This window comes from Sebastes umbrosus, chromosome 10 (assembly GCF_015220745.1).
Source record: "Sebastes umbrosus isolate fSebUmb1 chromosome 10, fSebUmb1.pri, whole genome shotgun sequence".
Classification (NCBI taxonomy): Eukaryota; Metazoa; Chordata; class Actinopteri; order Perciformes; family Sebastidae; genus Sebastes; species Sebastes umbrosus.
In genome coordinates, this window is record NC_051278.1 from 4,978,651 (window position 1) to 4,993,904 (window position 15,254).

Here is a 15,254-nt window from a genome sequence, read left to right on the forward strand (position 1 = left end):
TGTCTTTTCAAATTTTACAATTTCATTCGTTTTTTAGTTTTATTTATTTTTTCTGTTTTCTCCTTTTTTCTTATATCTTTTTCTTTTAATTAATTTGGATTTTCTATATTTTTTTAAAAATAATTTATTATATATTTATTTCATTTAAAACATATATTATTATGAAGTTTGTTAAGTAATTTTTTTTTTTCTGTTTTGTTTTTATTTTTGTAAATTTTGTAAATGTAAGATGTGGGTCTTTTGTTTTGAAGTCACAGACCGGAAGCTGTCAGTGGTCGGTGAGGTGTACCGCTCCGGTAGGATGGTCAGTCGGTTCTCTCCGGTTTTACTCCCTCTGTTACCGGGTTAAACATCAACACAGCGAGCCGCTCCAGCTCTACAATTCCACAGCAGCTGATCCGAGCCTAACCGAACCGGGTTAACGTCATGAATGAGACGGAGGGGCTCCGGTACCGGCGGGTTCACCGACCGCATGTCATCACCGACGAGCTGCCGGAGCACCAACACAAGGGATCCAGGTACGGAACAGAACCGGGACAGAACCGGAACAGAACCGGGACCGCTGTCTGACCCACCGAGAACCGAGCTCAGAGGCTGATTGATTATTGATTATTGATTAGATTACCGGAAGTGTTTACGTCTGAATTATTGATCATAACGAGCTGATTTCAAACAGGAAACTGGTTATTGATTACCTGTTAGCTTCCGGTTAGCTTCCTGTTAGCTTCCGGTTAGGTTCCTGTTAGCTTCCTGTTAGCTTCCTGTTAGCTTCTTGTTAGCTTCCTGTTAGCTTCCTGCTGTTAGCTTCTTGTTAGCTTCCTGTTAGCTTCCTGTTAGCTTCCTGTTAGCTTCCTGTTAGCTTCTTGTTAGCTTCCTGTTAGCTTCCTGTTAGCTTCCTGTTAGCTTCCTGTTAGCTTCTTGTTAGCTTCTTGTTAGCTTCCTGTTAGCTTCTTGTTAGCTTCCTGTTAGCTTCCTGTTAGCTTCCTGTTAGCTTCCTGTTAGCTTCTTGTTAGCTTCCTGTTAGCTTCCTGTTAGCTTCCTGTTAGCTTCCTGTTAGCTTCTTGTTAGCTTCCTGTTAGCTTCCTGTTAGCTTCTTGTTAGCTTCTTGTTAGCTTCCTGTTAGCTTCCTGTTAGCTTCCTGCTGATCCACATAATTAAATAAGGCAGCAGCTAAATACAGTGGTGGAAAGTAACTAAGTACACTAACTAAAGTACTGTACTAAAAATGTGAGGTACTTGTACTTTATTTTATTCTATTTTGTACTACTTTTTAATAAAGCAGCAGAGCCAAGCTTCCGCCATTTTGGACTGAAAGCGGCTACCGGACGCCAGTAAAACGTCCGCCTACAAAGTGCCGTACAAAAGTAAAACTAAATTATTTCTATTCTATTTTTTATTTTCCACCAAAACAGCCTGTGTTGAATAATAAAATATTGTAAATATAATAAACGTTTTCAGTCCAAAATGGCGCCAGCGGCTGTTGTCGTCTGTTTGATTCCTTAATCTTTGTTTTTACTGCATTACATTTATCTAACGGCTCTACAGATTCAGATTATTAAAACTAAATCTGATCAGCTAATAAATGGCGATGTATTAGATTATTATAGGGAATGGGAACGTGACGTCAGCGACCGCATGGCGGCCATTTTTGGAGGATAAAGGGTGAGGGAGCCATCCGCTGGCTGTTTACTGCAAGTGTCAAAAGATAACACAAAACACTGCACAGAGAATAAACAGACTAAATGTAGTGTATAAAGTATACAGTCAGACACAAAGGTAGGCTAACATTATGGGTTTCATTTAGCTAGATACGGTAGATTAAATATGACTGTGTAGTTGGCATTTGGCTTGTAGATCTTAATGTCATATACAGGGTCTGAAATTAACTCTTCACTTCCTGCCAATGTATTTTTTTTTGTCTGCCACTCGACTGTAGATCAGCTATTCTCAACCTCTGGGCCGGGGCCCACTGGTGGGCCTCAGAGAGCCACCTAGTGGGCCGCGAAGGTGCTGCCAAATGGTTAGATTAACCGCTAATCTGTATTTCAGAGGTTGTAGCGGGCTCACTTTTAAAGCTAGAGTGAAGATACTGGTATCATATGAAACTAGAAAAACCTATGAATCCATCGGTACCAACAATGTCATACTAGCTTGTCATGAAGGAGGCAAAATAACGCTCCAAAATTACGCTACATTTTGGTGAGGAAAAACTGCCATGGCCATTTTCAAAGGGGTCCCTTGAACTCTGACCTCAAGATAGGTGAATGAAATTAAGTTCTATGGGTACCCACGAGTCTCCCCTTTACAGACATATACGTATGTCACAGATGCAGTGACACAAAATCCAGTAATTTTTGAAACCAGTAAAAGTGTTTGGTGAGGAAATATGACCCTGAATACTTTGGATTCATAATGGCAGGGAGTGATGGGTGAGGGTAAGCTGAATATTTATGTGGGTCATTACACCTGACGGTGGCATCACACATATTTATAGCCCACTTTGTTATTTATTTGGGTAGGTGGTCCTCGGAAATGTTTTAACAATCGGAAGTGGGCCTCGAGTTACAAAAGGTTGAGAACCCCTGCTGTAGATGATAATAAAGTTGATGTTCTCAGTATTCAGGTGTTGTTTCCTCTCTCAGCACCTACAGCGGGAAGGTTTTCCAGGTGACTCTGCTCTCTCTGGGCGGCTTTCTGCTTCTTCCTCTGCTGGTCATCATCCTCATCCTCGAGTCTCCCATCCACCCCGAAGCGTTCAGGTGAGTTGGTCTGCTCTCCCCAGAAGATATTTAATTCTTTCAAACATTTCAGTCACAGAACAACTTCTGTAACGTCCATCAGACCTGAGAACACCTGGAGGATTTAAAGGAGCAGTGTGTAACATTTAGGGGGATCTATTGGCAGAAATGTAATATAATAACAATAAGTATGTTTTATTTAGTGTATAATCACCTGATAAGAGTCGCTGTGTTTTCGTTAGCTTAGAATGAGTCCTTCATATCTACATAGGGAGAGGGTCCTCTTCATGGATCATAATAATCTCACATTATATGAATCTTTATTTAAACTGATATTGATGACATTGCTGTAGTTATACGTATCTGATGAGCCACAGTGCAGGAGGACTGAACACGGTGTGAACACACAGTGAATATTTGAACTGTGAATATCTGCTGACTCTGCAGCTTCTGCTGGTTAATAATTCACGACAAGAAGCTTTAAGAAACATCTGATGCAGACACTTTATCCTGACACACAATCTGAGATGGACTCACAACTAAACTATTTTACAGTTAAATTATTAGACATCTTATATCTCTATATATATATATATATATATATATATCTATATCTATGTAGATATATAGATATATATATCTATATATCTACATAGATATATATATATTAGACAGTTTATGCTGCCCTCTGTGCCAGGTCACTCTTGACACTTTAATCTATACAGCAAAAATAAAACCTACCGGCATCGATTTGTTTCAGGAATTATCTAGAAATAAATGTCAATACCTTCTATAAAATAATAATAATAATAAAACCCTTCATTCTAATAAGTTGATTTGTGTTAGAAGCCAATGACATACTCAGTTTTCTCTTATTATATATAAACTCAGACTTTAAGACTCAGTTATGGACGGAAATGTCGAGGACACTGTTAGCGTTTGAGAATATAGTTTAAATTTTTCCAAAATAAAGTTGTAATGTTTTGAGAGAAAAATATTAAAATTAAAATGTAGTGAAAAAAGTTATAATACTTTGAGAATATGTTGTTATACGGTAACGTGAGTAACATTGTAATATTAAAAAAAATCAAGTTGGAATATTTTATTAATATATATATATATTAATAGTTGCATTATTTCTACATTGCAGTGTTTTGAGTATTAAGTTGTTAATTTGAGAAAAAAAGTTGTAATATTTTGAGAATAAAGTCACATTATTTCTAGAAAAAAGTTCTAATTAAAAAAAGAACCTGTAATACTTGGAGAAAGAAGTTGTGATATTTAGATGAAATAAAGATAAAAATGTAAATGTTGTTTTGTGTGCTGCAGTCTGAAGGACCCTCCGGTGATGAAGGGCTGCTGGGAGCCCAACCTGAAGCTCCGAGACGCTCAAAGACTGTTTGAAGACCAGATCAGTGGACCAGAGTCCATCGTCAACATCGGAGGTCAGTGGGATCCCTTCCAGTTTAGGTTCAAGTTTAGCTTAGTTTAGTTTAGTTTAGCTTAGCTTAGCTTAGCTTAGTTTAGTTTAGTTTAGTTTAGTTTAGTTTAGTTGAGGTAAAATGTGACTGTGGTAACCAGTGAAACAGAAACACACTGACCCTCTAACTCTGCTGCTGTCTGACTGAAAATGTTTCATCACATTTTGAAACATTCAGAGGTCAGAGGTCAGTGTCCTGCCTCAGTCTGGGTCAGAAAGAGCACACAATCACAATGAAATGAGATCTTTATGGCTTCATATTTAACCTGACATCCAAAAGGTTTAGTTTAGTTGGACGAAGACCATGAAGAAGACTGAGAGCTGACAGATGTTTGTCTCTTCTGTCTGCAGATGTTTTGTATACCGGAACAGCTGACGGGAAGATCGTGAAGTTGGTTGGTCGAAGAATTCACACGGTGACGAGACTCGGAAAACTGCCCTGTGGTGAGAAAAACTGAGCTTTACATTCACTTTGATTAACTTTAGGTTTAGTTTAACATTCAAATATGTTTAAGTTTAATTTAAAGTTTAGTTTAGTTTAAAGGTTTAGGTGACATGGTGCCTGGGGTTGCTGCTACACTTGACTCAGTTATCTGGTGTTTCTTCTCTGTAGTTTTAACAGTCAGTTTCTCAACCGAGTGAACAAACGCTCCGCCATGTTGACACCTGCTTCTGCTTACTGTTCACTTTCTGCTGTTTCAACACTAAACACACAAACCAGGTCAAACATGTGACGTCCAGTAAACTCTCCGGGCCAACCACAAACACAGTCACAGACTCTCTGATTACTGAAGTGTGTCGGTTTTATTTGAAATTCATCTTTTAATTTAATAAAACACAGAATGAATAATAATAATAATACATTTTATTTATAAAGCGCTTTTCTAAAAACTCAAAGACACCTTACACAGAACGTTAACGGAGCAAACACTGACGGGTTACAAACAACAAGAGAGCGTTTTCTTATTGTGAAACAGGAAGTGAGTGCAGGGAAGAAGGCGTTTTATTTTGACACAGCGTTCAGTCTGACTCTCTGAGGGTTGAAATTAACTTATTGTGGCGGTTCTTCAAACAGGAAACTCACTGATAATTAGGGGTGGGAAAGAAATCGATTCATATATATATATATATACACACACATATATATACACAGTATACTGTATATAGACATACACATTTCTCCTCGTTATTCAGGTGTGTATGACGGCTTTAATGTTCAATTAAACTAAATTAATTAAATTTTTAATGTAGATCTACTACAGTTTCTTCTCGTGTGTGAAATGTTTAATATAAATGCGGTTATTCTGAAATGAAGAGATGAGGAACATGAACATCTTAACCTGAGTTCTTCCTGCCGTGTGTCCTGCAGGCTCAAAAGAGGACGAGCCCAGCTGTGGGAGGCCGTTGGGGATCCGAGTCGGACCCAACGGGACTCTGTTTGTAGCCGACGCCTACCTGGGTCTATTCGAGGTCAACCCCACCACAGGTAGGATCTCTCTCTGTTTCCTTCCTGCTTTGTTCTGACTCTCACATGTTCATTCAACAGTCAACATGTTTATTTCTTTATTCTGTTCTCCTCACAAAAACAACAACAACAATAAAAACTATTTTAATATCACACAGAATCAATAAAACAAGCAAAATATAAAGTGAAATAATTAAAATGTTCCTAAACAGCAACAACTACAGTAGTGGTAGTAAGTGTGTCTTGTTTTAGCGACGTTTGTTTGGTTCGATGTTCTCTATAAAGAACAAGTTCTCCTCATATCACTTGTTCACGGAGTCAACATGTTTTATAGTTTTTGAGATATTTCATATTTAGCTGAGATCAAGAGGAATCTATCAGCATTTTCTGATGACCAGAAGCATTAGAGTCTGATCTCCGTCCTCAGCGCGTCTCTGGGTTGTTCCTCTGTGCAGGTGAAGCGACCCGGTTGGTGTCGGGGGGTCAGGAGGTCGCCGGCAGGAAGCTGTCGTTCATCAACGACGTGGCGGTGACTCAGGACGGGAAGAAGTTGTACTTCACTGACTCCAGCAGCCGGTGGCAGCGCAGAGACTACATGCACCTCATCATGGAGGCCACGGCGGACGGACGGTATACGATTACACTGCTTCTTCACCTTAAATCTTCTTTTAGTAGAGATATTACAGGCTTTTATTTCTACTGTCTTTGTTTCATATCTGATCATATTTCAGTGAGAGTCCTCTCTAGAAACAATTCCTCCATGTTTACCTGACGTCTAGATAAATTCAGTATAATGTCCAGTTCCACAAATATACAAAGTTTATATGGAAGATTTATAATGCCTGTTGAATAGTAAAAAAAATAATTAAAAAAAAGAAATGAAGAGAAATGCACTTTTAATTGTTTTTTATTTTTTTTAAAAAGCTCTTCAATTTAACTTTTTTTTTCTTTCTACTTTTGTCTTTATAGCAAAGACTCGTGTTTAAATTATATTGATCAATAAATGTAAACTGTACATATTAAAGCAGACACAACAACAAAATGATATATTTGAAGTGATTTTACAATACATTAGTTGAATTTAAAAAACAAAATTAATTGTTCTGGTGAGCACGCCAGAACAGACATGATTCTTCTGTAGAATTAATTAATGGATAATTGTTTCACACTTCCTGCTGAATTTTCACATTAAAAGCCCACCTGTGTGTTATGTGTTGTTTCCTGTCAGAGTGTTGGAGTACGACACAGAGAGCAGAGAGCTGACGGTGGTGATGGAGAACCTTCGATTCCCAAACGGCATCCAGCTGCTTCCCGACGAGGAGTCGGTGCTGGTGGCGGAGACCACCATGGCCCGGATACGCAGGTATGTACTGTATATGTAATACATGTCTTAAATGGTTCATATCACAATACAGGTGTAAAGTATGAGAAAAAGTCCAGTTTTAGTATCAGTACAAAAACTCGGGTATCAACAATCAGTTAAGAGTCTCTATCGTGTTTCCGTGTCAGAGTCCATGTTGCCGGTCTAAACAAAGGTGGGATGGACACGTTCATCGACAACCTGCCCGGTTTTCCCGACAACATCCGTCCGAGCTCGACCGGAGGTTACTGGGTGGCCATGTCAGCTGTGCGGCCAAACCCCGGCTTCTCCATGCTGGACTTCCTGTCCCAGAGACCCTGGATCAAGAAACTCATCTTCAAGGTAAAAAGGGACAGAGAGAGACCAGGTCCAGGCTTCCAGCTGGTCCTCCTCGTAGACACAATAACGACTCCCAGGTGTCCTCGTAGACACAATAACGACTCGCAGGTGTCCTCATTGAGACATTAACGACTTATAGGTGTCCTCGTAGAGACAATAACAGCCCGCAGGTGTCCTAGTAGACACAATAATGACTCACAGGTGTCCTCGTAGACACAATATTGACTCACAGGTGTCTTCGTAGACACAATAACGACTCGCAGGTGTCCTCATTGAGACATTAACGACTTATAGGTGTCCTCGTAGAGACAATAACGACTCACGTGTCCTCGTAGACACAATAACGACTCTCGGGTGTCCTCGTACACTCAATAACGACCCATAGGTGTCCTCATAGAGACAATAATGACTCATAGGTGTCCTCTCAGAGACGGACATTGTTATGTAATAAACTTCTTTCCTACCCTCCTTCCTCCATCTCTCCATCCCTCCTCCTTCCGTCCTAACTGCTTCCTTCTTTCCTTCACTCCCTCCTCTCCAGCTCTTCAGTCAGGAGGTGCTGATGAAGTTCGTTCCTCGGTACAGCCTGGTGGCAGAGCTCCATGACGGCGGCATCTGCACTCGGAGCTTCCATGACCCCAACGGCCTGGTGGCGGCCTACGTCAGCGAAGTCCACGAGCATGATGGGAATCTGTACCTGGGCTCCTTCCGCTCGCCGTACATCGCCAAACTAGACCTGCGTAAGGTCTAAAAAAAAAGGAAAACGCTGAGTCAATCGACGGACATACAGACGGACATTTGTGACTTAGTCTGAAACCGTGACACGGCGTTCGTTCCTAACAGTGATGTCATGATGCACCAGGAGGTGAAATAGTCACAGGTTTGTCGGACTCGGATGGCGGTCGGTCAACGAATTTGTTCCAGAGTGAAATTTTTGAGGGATTAACGCAAAATTAAATTGAAACATCGATGGTCTGCAGAGGGTGAATCCCAGTGACGCCACCAACACGACAGCCATCGCAGTGGATCCCCCGACATTGTGTTCATGTTAGCCGTTTTTGTTTTGTGGTCGTCATGAACCGTACTCTGGCGTATTGGTTCGGAAACTCAGGTTCTGATCGGCAAACGATACCCGGCCCTGCAATCACGCTTACCTGGTGAAAAGAAAAGAATCTCGCACTAACCGGCTGAAAACAGTGCTAGCTAACTAGCTAGCTCAATCTAATTAACTCGCTCACTAGCTATTTGGCTTATTCACCTGTGGGCTAGCTTGCTCATTGTACCGCTAACTAGCAAGCTGCTGCTAAGTCATGGTGACATCATTATTTTTCCTTGGTGTTTTGGGTCACCCGCAGGTCATTTTCTGTCTACCAGAGCTAACTCTGTATTCACTGGGTTAGCATCGTTATTGCTACTTGCTGCCATTTCTCACTTTAATATATATTAGCTAGCCTGAGCTGACAGATGTCATCAAGGATGAGTGTCGCATACAAATGTAACTCTAAACAATCATTTTATTTTCTAATTACGGAAACCTTTCTAATCAGTTTGAGTTGATTTACTTTGAATGACGTCCATGTTTGTTTGGTTTTCTGACACCAAGTCAGATAAATCAGAGCTCAGAGAGGTAGTAACATAGTCAGAACCCGACTGTCATGTGTCATATTTAGCATGTTGGCATAATCTCAGGAAAACAAGCTTTGGTACTTCCTGTTCTGTCCCCACCAATAGGACCAGTTACTGTTACCAACCAGTCCTGGTAGCCTGACTTAAGGCTGGCTACCAATCTTACCAGATGTGTAAAATGTGAGAGAAAAATGTCCGAAAAATATATGAAAAAAGGTGGAACAAAGGCAGAAGAAAAGTCAGGAAAAAAGTCTGAAAAATGACCCAAAAAGTCAGAAAAAATGTCAAACAAAAGGTGGAAGAAAGGCAGAAGAAGAGTCCGACAAATGTCCAAAAAAAGTCAGAAAAATGTTAAAGGCCCCATATTATAAAAAAGTGTGATTTTAATGTTTTTTTATTATAAAGCAGGCTTAAGTCCTACATAAATACTGTGAAAGTATCGAAACGCTCAATCCACAGGGAAATACACACAGCCTGTATTCAGAAACTCTGAATTTGAAAAAATCCGTCAGGATTTCTGTCCATTTGTGATGTCACAAATATACAATATTTAGACCCTTTACACAGATTTAAACATAAACATTCTAAATGTGTCCCAGTTTATTTCCTGGTCGCAGTGTATGTGAATGTCATCAGCTGACAGGAAGTACACATGGACCCAAGCTGTTGCCTAGCAACGCAATTCTGTTGCAATTTCGTCGCAATTCTGTCGAAATGCGCTAAAACGGAGCGTTTCAGACAGAGGGTGAATACAGGCATATTAAGGCTGACAGTATGAGGAAAGTAGTTTTTTTTTAACATTGCAGCATGTGAACATGTTCTAGTAGAAACACAAAATACAAGTATGAACCTGAAAATGAACACGATATGGGACCTTTAAAAAAAAAAAAAAAAAAAAAGCGTAATAAAGGCAGAAAAGTCTGAAAATTGTCCGATAAAAGTCAGAAAAATGTCTGAAAAAAGACGGAAGAAAGGAAGAACAAAAGTCTGAAAAATGTCCGCAACAACACCAGAACATGAACAAATTATTAAATTCAATTATTGAACAAATATTAAACATGTTAAATATACAGATATCCTGTTGTGTTTCCCGAGGACACAACAGGATATCTGATCGTAAAAAACACCCTGAACATACCTCACAGCACAGAAACATCTGGAAAGATAATCTTTAGAACGTCTGGAGGAATTAGGCCCAAAATCATCTTGTTTCTAGCGTAGTGTGGACCCCTTAGTTTAGTCCTGATTATTAGAAGAGCTGATTATCTCGAGATAACTAGTGTGGATGACTAAGTCAAGATAACGATCCGTTAGCAGCTGCTGTTCCTGAAAGCAGCCGATGATGATCACATCTGTTGTGTTTGAAGACGTTCTTCATGTCTGAGCTGTGGAGACCAGCTGCCAAATGTAGTTTAAGTCTCTGTTGTTTTGCACTAAGATGTTTTAATTTTCTGTTTTTAGCATCTCAAACCTTTGTTTCTGCTTCAGTGTTATTTCATCATATTAGTTTTGATGTGTATTTTTAGATGATATCTCTCTGAACTCTCTTCTCCTTTATTTGGATCTGTGTTTGTTTGAACCTGTTCTGCAGCTTTTCAGCTTCCTTTAAATAAAAACAGAAATAAATCTGCTGTTTTAATGAAAACCATTCATTTACATACTAAATATTTCAGAATAAATAATGTCTGTGGTAGACTGGACATTATCAAGTAATAGACACAAATAGACATTTTAAAGTAAAAGTATTTTTTTCTAATTATTTCAGACTTCACATACTGATTTGTTGCATGTTAAACATTTCTGTGGCATAACTTTTTTTTATGTTGAAACGAATGTCACAAATTCAAATTGTTGTCAGATTTGATACAATATGTACATCCTTCTGACCAGCAGGCGGCGTCATCGAGGATTAAAGACACGACTGTTTCTCCTTCACTGAACGCCGCCGAGTGTCTCAGTAAATATAGAAATAAATCTGCAAAACTTCAGTATCGAAAAGGCTGATTTTATTTTGGTTTTACAGGTGAGGAGGAGAAGAAGGAGGAGCAGCAGCAGCAGACGGGTGGATGTAACATCAGCATCACAGGCGAAGATGATGGAGGTTGGTTTTACAGTTAAGCTTCAGAGTCGTGGTCTGACCCTCCCAGGGGACCACCCAGACCTCAGTGTGGCACTGAAACGTCTGGAAAACACAACAGGAAGTACAAGTTTCACATTAAAGGGACTGTTTGTAACTTATTAAACGTATAAATCATTGCGGGTCGGTGTCCCATGCGCGCTCGCGTGTGGCTACGCTGTTCAGACTCAGACTCCAACACAAACTACACGGAAGCACCAAAACCGCAAAGTTATATCTAGTGAAGCCCGTCTCGAAAACAGTGTTGGCCGCGGTCGGAGGACGCGTGGGAGACCGTAGCTTAGCTCGTTCTCGCTCCACCTCACGTGCATGCGCGCACACTCCACACTGAAGAAGAGTTAGTAGCTCTGAGAATATCTAGTGAATGTACAGTGGACGTTTGTGCAGAAATAACTGCTGCAGCTCCTCCAGACCAACAGAGGTTTCCCGTGTCTTGTGAAGTGACGGGGCTCCGCAGCGAGAAACGTTATCGTCTCCGACCAAAACTCCGGTGTCTCCCCCGTTCCCTCCGGCCGCGGTCAGGAGGCTGAGGCAGGAAAAGCCAACACTAGTATCAGCAGTGATTCATGGAGAGACCTTCGTCTGGTCAGCTAACATTACTGCCAAGCAGCTGATATATAGAGTGATATTGTGGTTTTAGCTAACGTGTGTCGCCTCACTGTTTTGAGCGATGATTGTTCATGTCTATGTAGAGCGAGCGCGAGCGCGAGCAACAGGACGCTGACTTTCATTGACTTAACGGCCACAGGTGTCGCTGTTAACAAGCAATTTCTGATTCTTATAAACAGTCCTTTTAAAAGTCCTTTAACTACATATCCTGCCCTCTATTTAACACATTATATCTTGTTTGTTCATTCAGTACAAAAAGACTCCGGGAAGTCGTTCATCTTATCGAACTCGCCTGGAGAGCAAACGGACTTCTACTTCCTGTTGAGACTCACCTGATGCAGACGACCTTCAGGCTGAAGGTCACAGTTGGACAGATTGTCGTGGTTGTCGTCTCGTTTACGGCAGACGGTTCTGGAGATCTCCAGATCTACGATGTACTTGAGCCCCTTAACCAGCTGAAACACAGTACAAGTACCTCAACATAGTACTCACTACTCTACTAGTTAGTCCTCATGTTAGTACTGTATTTGAGTATATATTTTTATTTACAAAGTCATTAAAATCAGCTCCACCTTTAGTGAACATTCAATCATTGCACCAACATAACTTCATAACTTCCCATTTACCATGACGAGTAAATTCAAATGTGTATCTTAAAATGACCTTAATCTATCAGTTAGGGTGACATTAAAATATAATAACATATATGATATGTACACAAAGACACTCACAGACCTTTACCTCCACATACTCAACAAGGATGGACAGAATTACATTAAATACACATAATTATAATAAGATAGAACGGATTAATATTACAGTGCTGACTCCAGATTTCACTTTAAGTTATAGATTAATTTAAGTGATTTTAACCTGTTAAAAATCCTTTAAATCTCTTGATAGGTTACAAAGTGTTCACAGTACGTTCATGACATCATCAGTACGGGTACATTACAGAGTTTCCTGATTAATGTAGAAACTGTGAAAGCGGCATGTTGTTAATGTTGTTTAACTTTCAGTTTTAGGCCTGAATGTAACTTCAGGATAAATCTGTAAGGGTATTTTAAGGTAAATAATTGACCTTTGACCCCCCAGACATGAGGTGTTTCCTGCGTCCTACCTGCCGCTGTGCTCTGTCGATGGCGGAGGGCTTGAAGAGGAAGGCGTCGTTTGATTGGTTGTTGTAGAAGCCGGCGGCGCTGAGGACGGCGAGCAAGAGGCCGGGGTCCGTCCTACTGACGTTGCTGGGAGACCCGGGCATGGAGCGGCCATGATGGCTGCTCACCACCAACCTCACCTCTGCAAGGGAAGAGGAGGACAGTCACCTCTGCTGACCTTTGACCTCAACAAGGTGCTGTTTGTTTCAACGTATTTATTGTCACAGAAGCAGTTAATTAAATATAAAAGATATCAAATAGATCCAGTTAGATTTGCTTCAATAACGTTTGTTCTGATGGATTCTTCAGTCTGCAGGACGTCTACAGTACATTTACTCAAGTACTGAACTTCAGTACAAATCTGAAGTATTATTGTACTTTCTACTACACTGCATTTATCTGACAGCTTTAGTTACTTTACTAATTCAGACTCTTACACACCAAACATGTGAAGAGTTTATAAAATCTGATGTTTAGTTATAAATTAACCTCCAACAGTTTATACAAGTACAGCTGAAACCATTAGTCTATTAATCAATTAGTCCATTAATCAGTGAGTCCATTGACAGGAAGTTAAAGTCTTCTCAATATTCTCCGTCTTGTTCCTGTTGAAGTGTTTTATTTATCATCACTAAATAACTGCAGGTTTATTATTGGATGAAAAAGAAGCCTGTTTCTCTTTTGAAGCTAAAATCAAACGTTATTAATTCAGAGGGAACTGGTTGTTCAGCAGCTGAAGAGCAAAGTGAGAAAAAGTGCAAATAAAACTAAATATAAACAATCAAGATTATTAGCTTAAAATTTCCAGAAAAAAAGTCTGAAAAATGTAAAAAATAAATAAATTTAAAAAAAGTGTGAAAAATGATGAAAAAAAATAAAAAATAAAAATGTCTGAAAGAAAGGCAGAAGAAAGGCACAAGAAAAGTCTGAAAAAAGTGTGAAAAATGTCTAAATAAATAATTTATAATAATAAAGAGACAATAAGTCAAGAAACTGTGAAAAGAAATGCAGTTAAACCAACGTAAAGATGTTTGACTATTACAGTATTGTGTATCCTACTGATGAGACAACGTGCTGTCTGATCACATCGATGTACAAACGTAAATTCATCTTAAATCATTTTAACTTTTCAAACAACTTCTGGAAACTTTACATTTCTAACTTTAGACCTAATTTTAGTGTTAGATTTACTAAACAGTGAGTCAGTTTGTGGTTCATGTTCAGTGTGACTCTGGTGAAGTACAAAAACTGGATTAATGTGTTCTGACTTGACTGAACTAAACATTAAAACAAGTTAAACAAGAAGGAAACAGGAAGTGTTTTACCCAGAACGGCGAGCAGCGAGCCGAGCAGCAGCAACATCTTCAGTCCCATCATGCACTCTGCTCTTGTCTCTGTCAGGACTCCTCTGTGTTTCCTGTGAGGCGGCGACGCTCTGACCACAGATCAGTTTGTTGTTGCAGGACCGGCCGGTTCACTTCTTCTTCTCACACATGTGATGTCACTTCCTGTACCTGCTCAGAGACTGAAATAACGCTGAGTCATGAATCTACAACCCTCACAGGAAGCCTCCGTTTCCCAGCATGCACTGCAGCTCAGCAGCACAGCTGTCTCATCAGAAACCTGTCAGACTGAAGCAGTCTCAACATGAAGATCATCATCTTCATATTCATCACAACGAGTGGCGGCATGTCGCAGGTCATTGATCTAAACCTCTAATTATAACATCCTGCACAGTGACGGCAGTTCTGTTGCTGCTGAACATTAAATATACAGGTGTTTCTACAACTCCGCTCACTTTTCAGTCTCCAACATTAAAAGAAATCAACCTCTGTGAGTTTGAACCATCAGAGTCTGTAACACATATAAACATGAACACAACATGACATCTAGTGGTTCAGACTTTAATCTGTAACATGTTTATTTGTGATGGTTTAGTGGCCATTTGTAGCAAAAATCAACCTTAACTCAAAGGGCCACTGATGCACCATGGGTAATGTGGTTTACGCAGGCAAAAGAGTCCATTGTCCACGCAGAATGTTTGTGTTTCTGATGATTTAATTATCCAAAAAAGCAGCAAACGATGCACAAAGAAAACATGGATGTCACTGCCGCTCTTGTTCTGGTAAAAAAAACATAAGCCCACCCAGGTGCATGCTGGTCCTATCTTCCTACCTACCTATATAACCGCCGGTACACCCACCGTTTACCCAGTAAACAAATAATCAACATAAATAAATGTTACGTCCGAAAAGGAGTAGGAAGAAGTATTCTTTTTATGGTTGAGCCCCTTCTCCATGACTCAAACAATTAGCTCAGTATGTATCATATAAATGTTTGTGA

At 39.9% G+C, this 15,254-nt stretch overlaps 2 protein-coding genes across 2 annotated transcripts; one reads left to right on the forward strand and one right to left on the reverse strand.

The window, feature by feature from the left end:
* Window positions 1–255: 255 nt before the first annotated feature.
* LOC119495548 (adipocyte plasma membrane associated protein) lies at window positions 256–9,216 on the forward strand. Its single transcript, XM_037782170.1, has 9 exons — window positions 256–518; window positions 2,643–2,759; window positions 4,068–4,183; window positions 4,570–4,662; window positions 5,588–5,704; window positions 6,139–6,313; window positions 6,912–7,046; window positions 7,193–7,385; window positions 7,924–9,216. Exons 1-9 carry the CDS (start codon window positions 427–429, stop codon window positions 8,131–8,133), a joined length of 1,248 nt encoding a protein of 415 aa, XP_037638098.1. The 5' UTR covers window positions 256–426; the 3' UTR covers window positions 8,134–9,216.
* Window positions 9,217–10,992: 1,776 nt separating this feature from the next.
* LOC119495566 (cystatin-F) lies at window positions 10,993–14,405 on the reverse strand. Its single transcript, XM_037782197.1, has 4 exons — window positions 14,237–14,405; window positions 12,875–13,053; window positions 12,087–12,209; window positions 10,993–11,190 (listed from the first exon to the last, which is right to left on the reverse strand). Exons 1-4 carry the CDS (start codon window positions 14,286–14,288, stop codon window positions 11,089–11,091), a joined length of 456 nt encoding a protein of 151 aa, XP_037638125.1. The 5' UTR covers window positions 14,289–14,405; the 3' UTR covers window positions 10,993–11,088.
* Between the last annotated feature and the right edge of the window lie 849 nt (window positions 14,406–15,254).

What these genes read in the sequence shown, in the direction of transcription:
- LOC119495566 (XM_037782197.1), bottom strand. Translation starts at nt 14,288, where the DNA reads ATGATGGGACTGAAGATGTTGCTGCTGCTCGGCTCGCTGCTCGCCGTT. An exon ending in CTCGCTGCTCGCCGTTCTGG is followed by an intron (nt 13,054 to 14,236) that starts GTAAAACACTTC and finishes CTTCCCTTGCAG; the next exon opens with AGGTGAGGTTGGTGGTGAGC. An exon ending in CTGAAGGTCGTCTGCATCAG is followed by an intron (nt 11,191 to 12,086) that starts GTGAGTCTCAAC and finishes TGTGTTTTCCAG; the next exon opens with ACGTTTCAGTGCCACACTGA.
- LOC119495548 (XM_037782170.1), top strand. Translation starts at nt 427, where the DNA reads ATGAATGAGACGGAGGGGCTCCGGTACCGGCGGGTTCACCGACCGCAT. An exon ending in GTCCATCGTCAACATCGGAG is followed by an intron (nt 4,184 to 4,569) that starts GTCAGTGGGATC and finishes TTCTGTCTGCAG; the next exon opens with ATGTTTTGTATACCGGAACA. An exon ending in ACCATGGCCCGGATACGCAG is followed by an intron (nt 7,047 to 7,192) that starts GTATGTACTGTA and finishes TTTCCGTGTCAG; the next exon opens with AGTCCATGTTGCCGGTCTAA.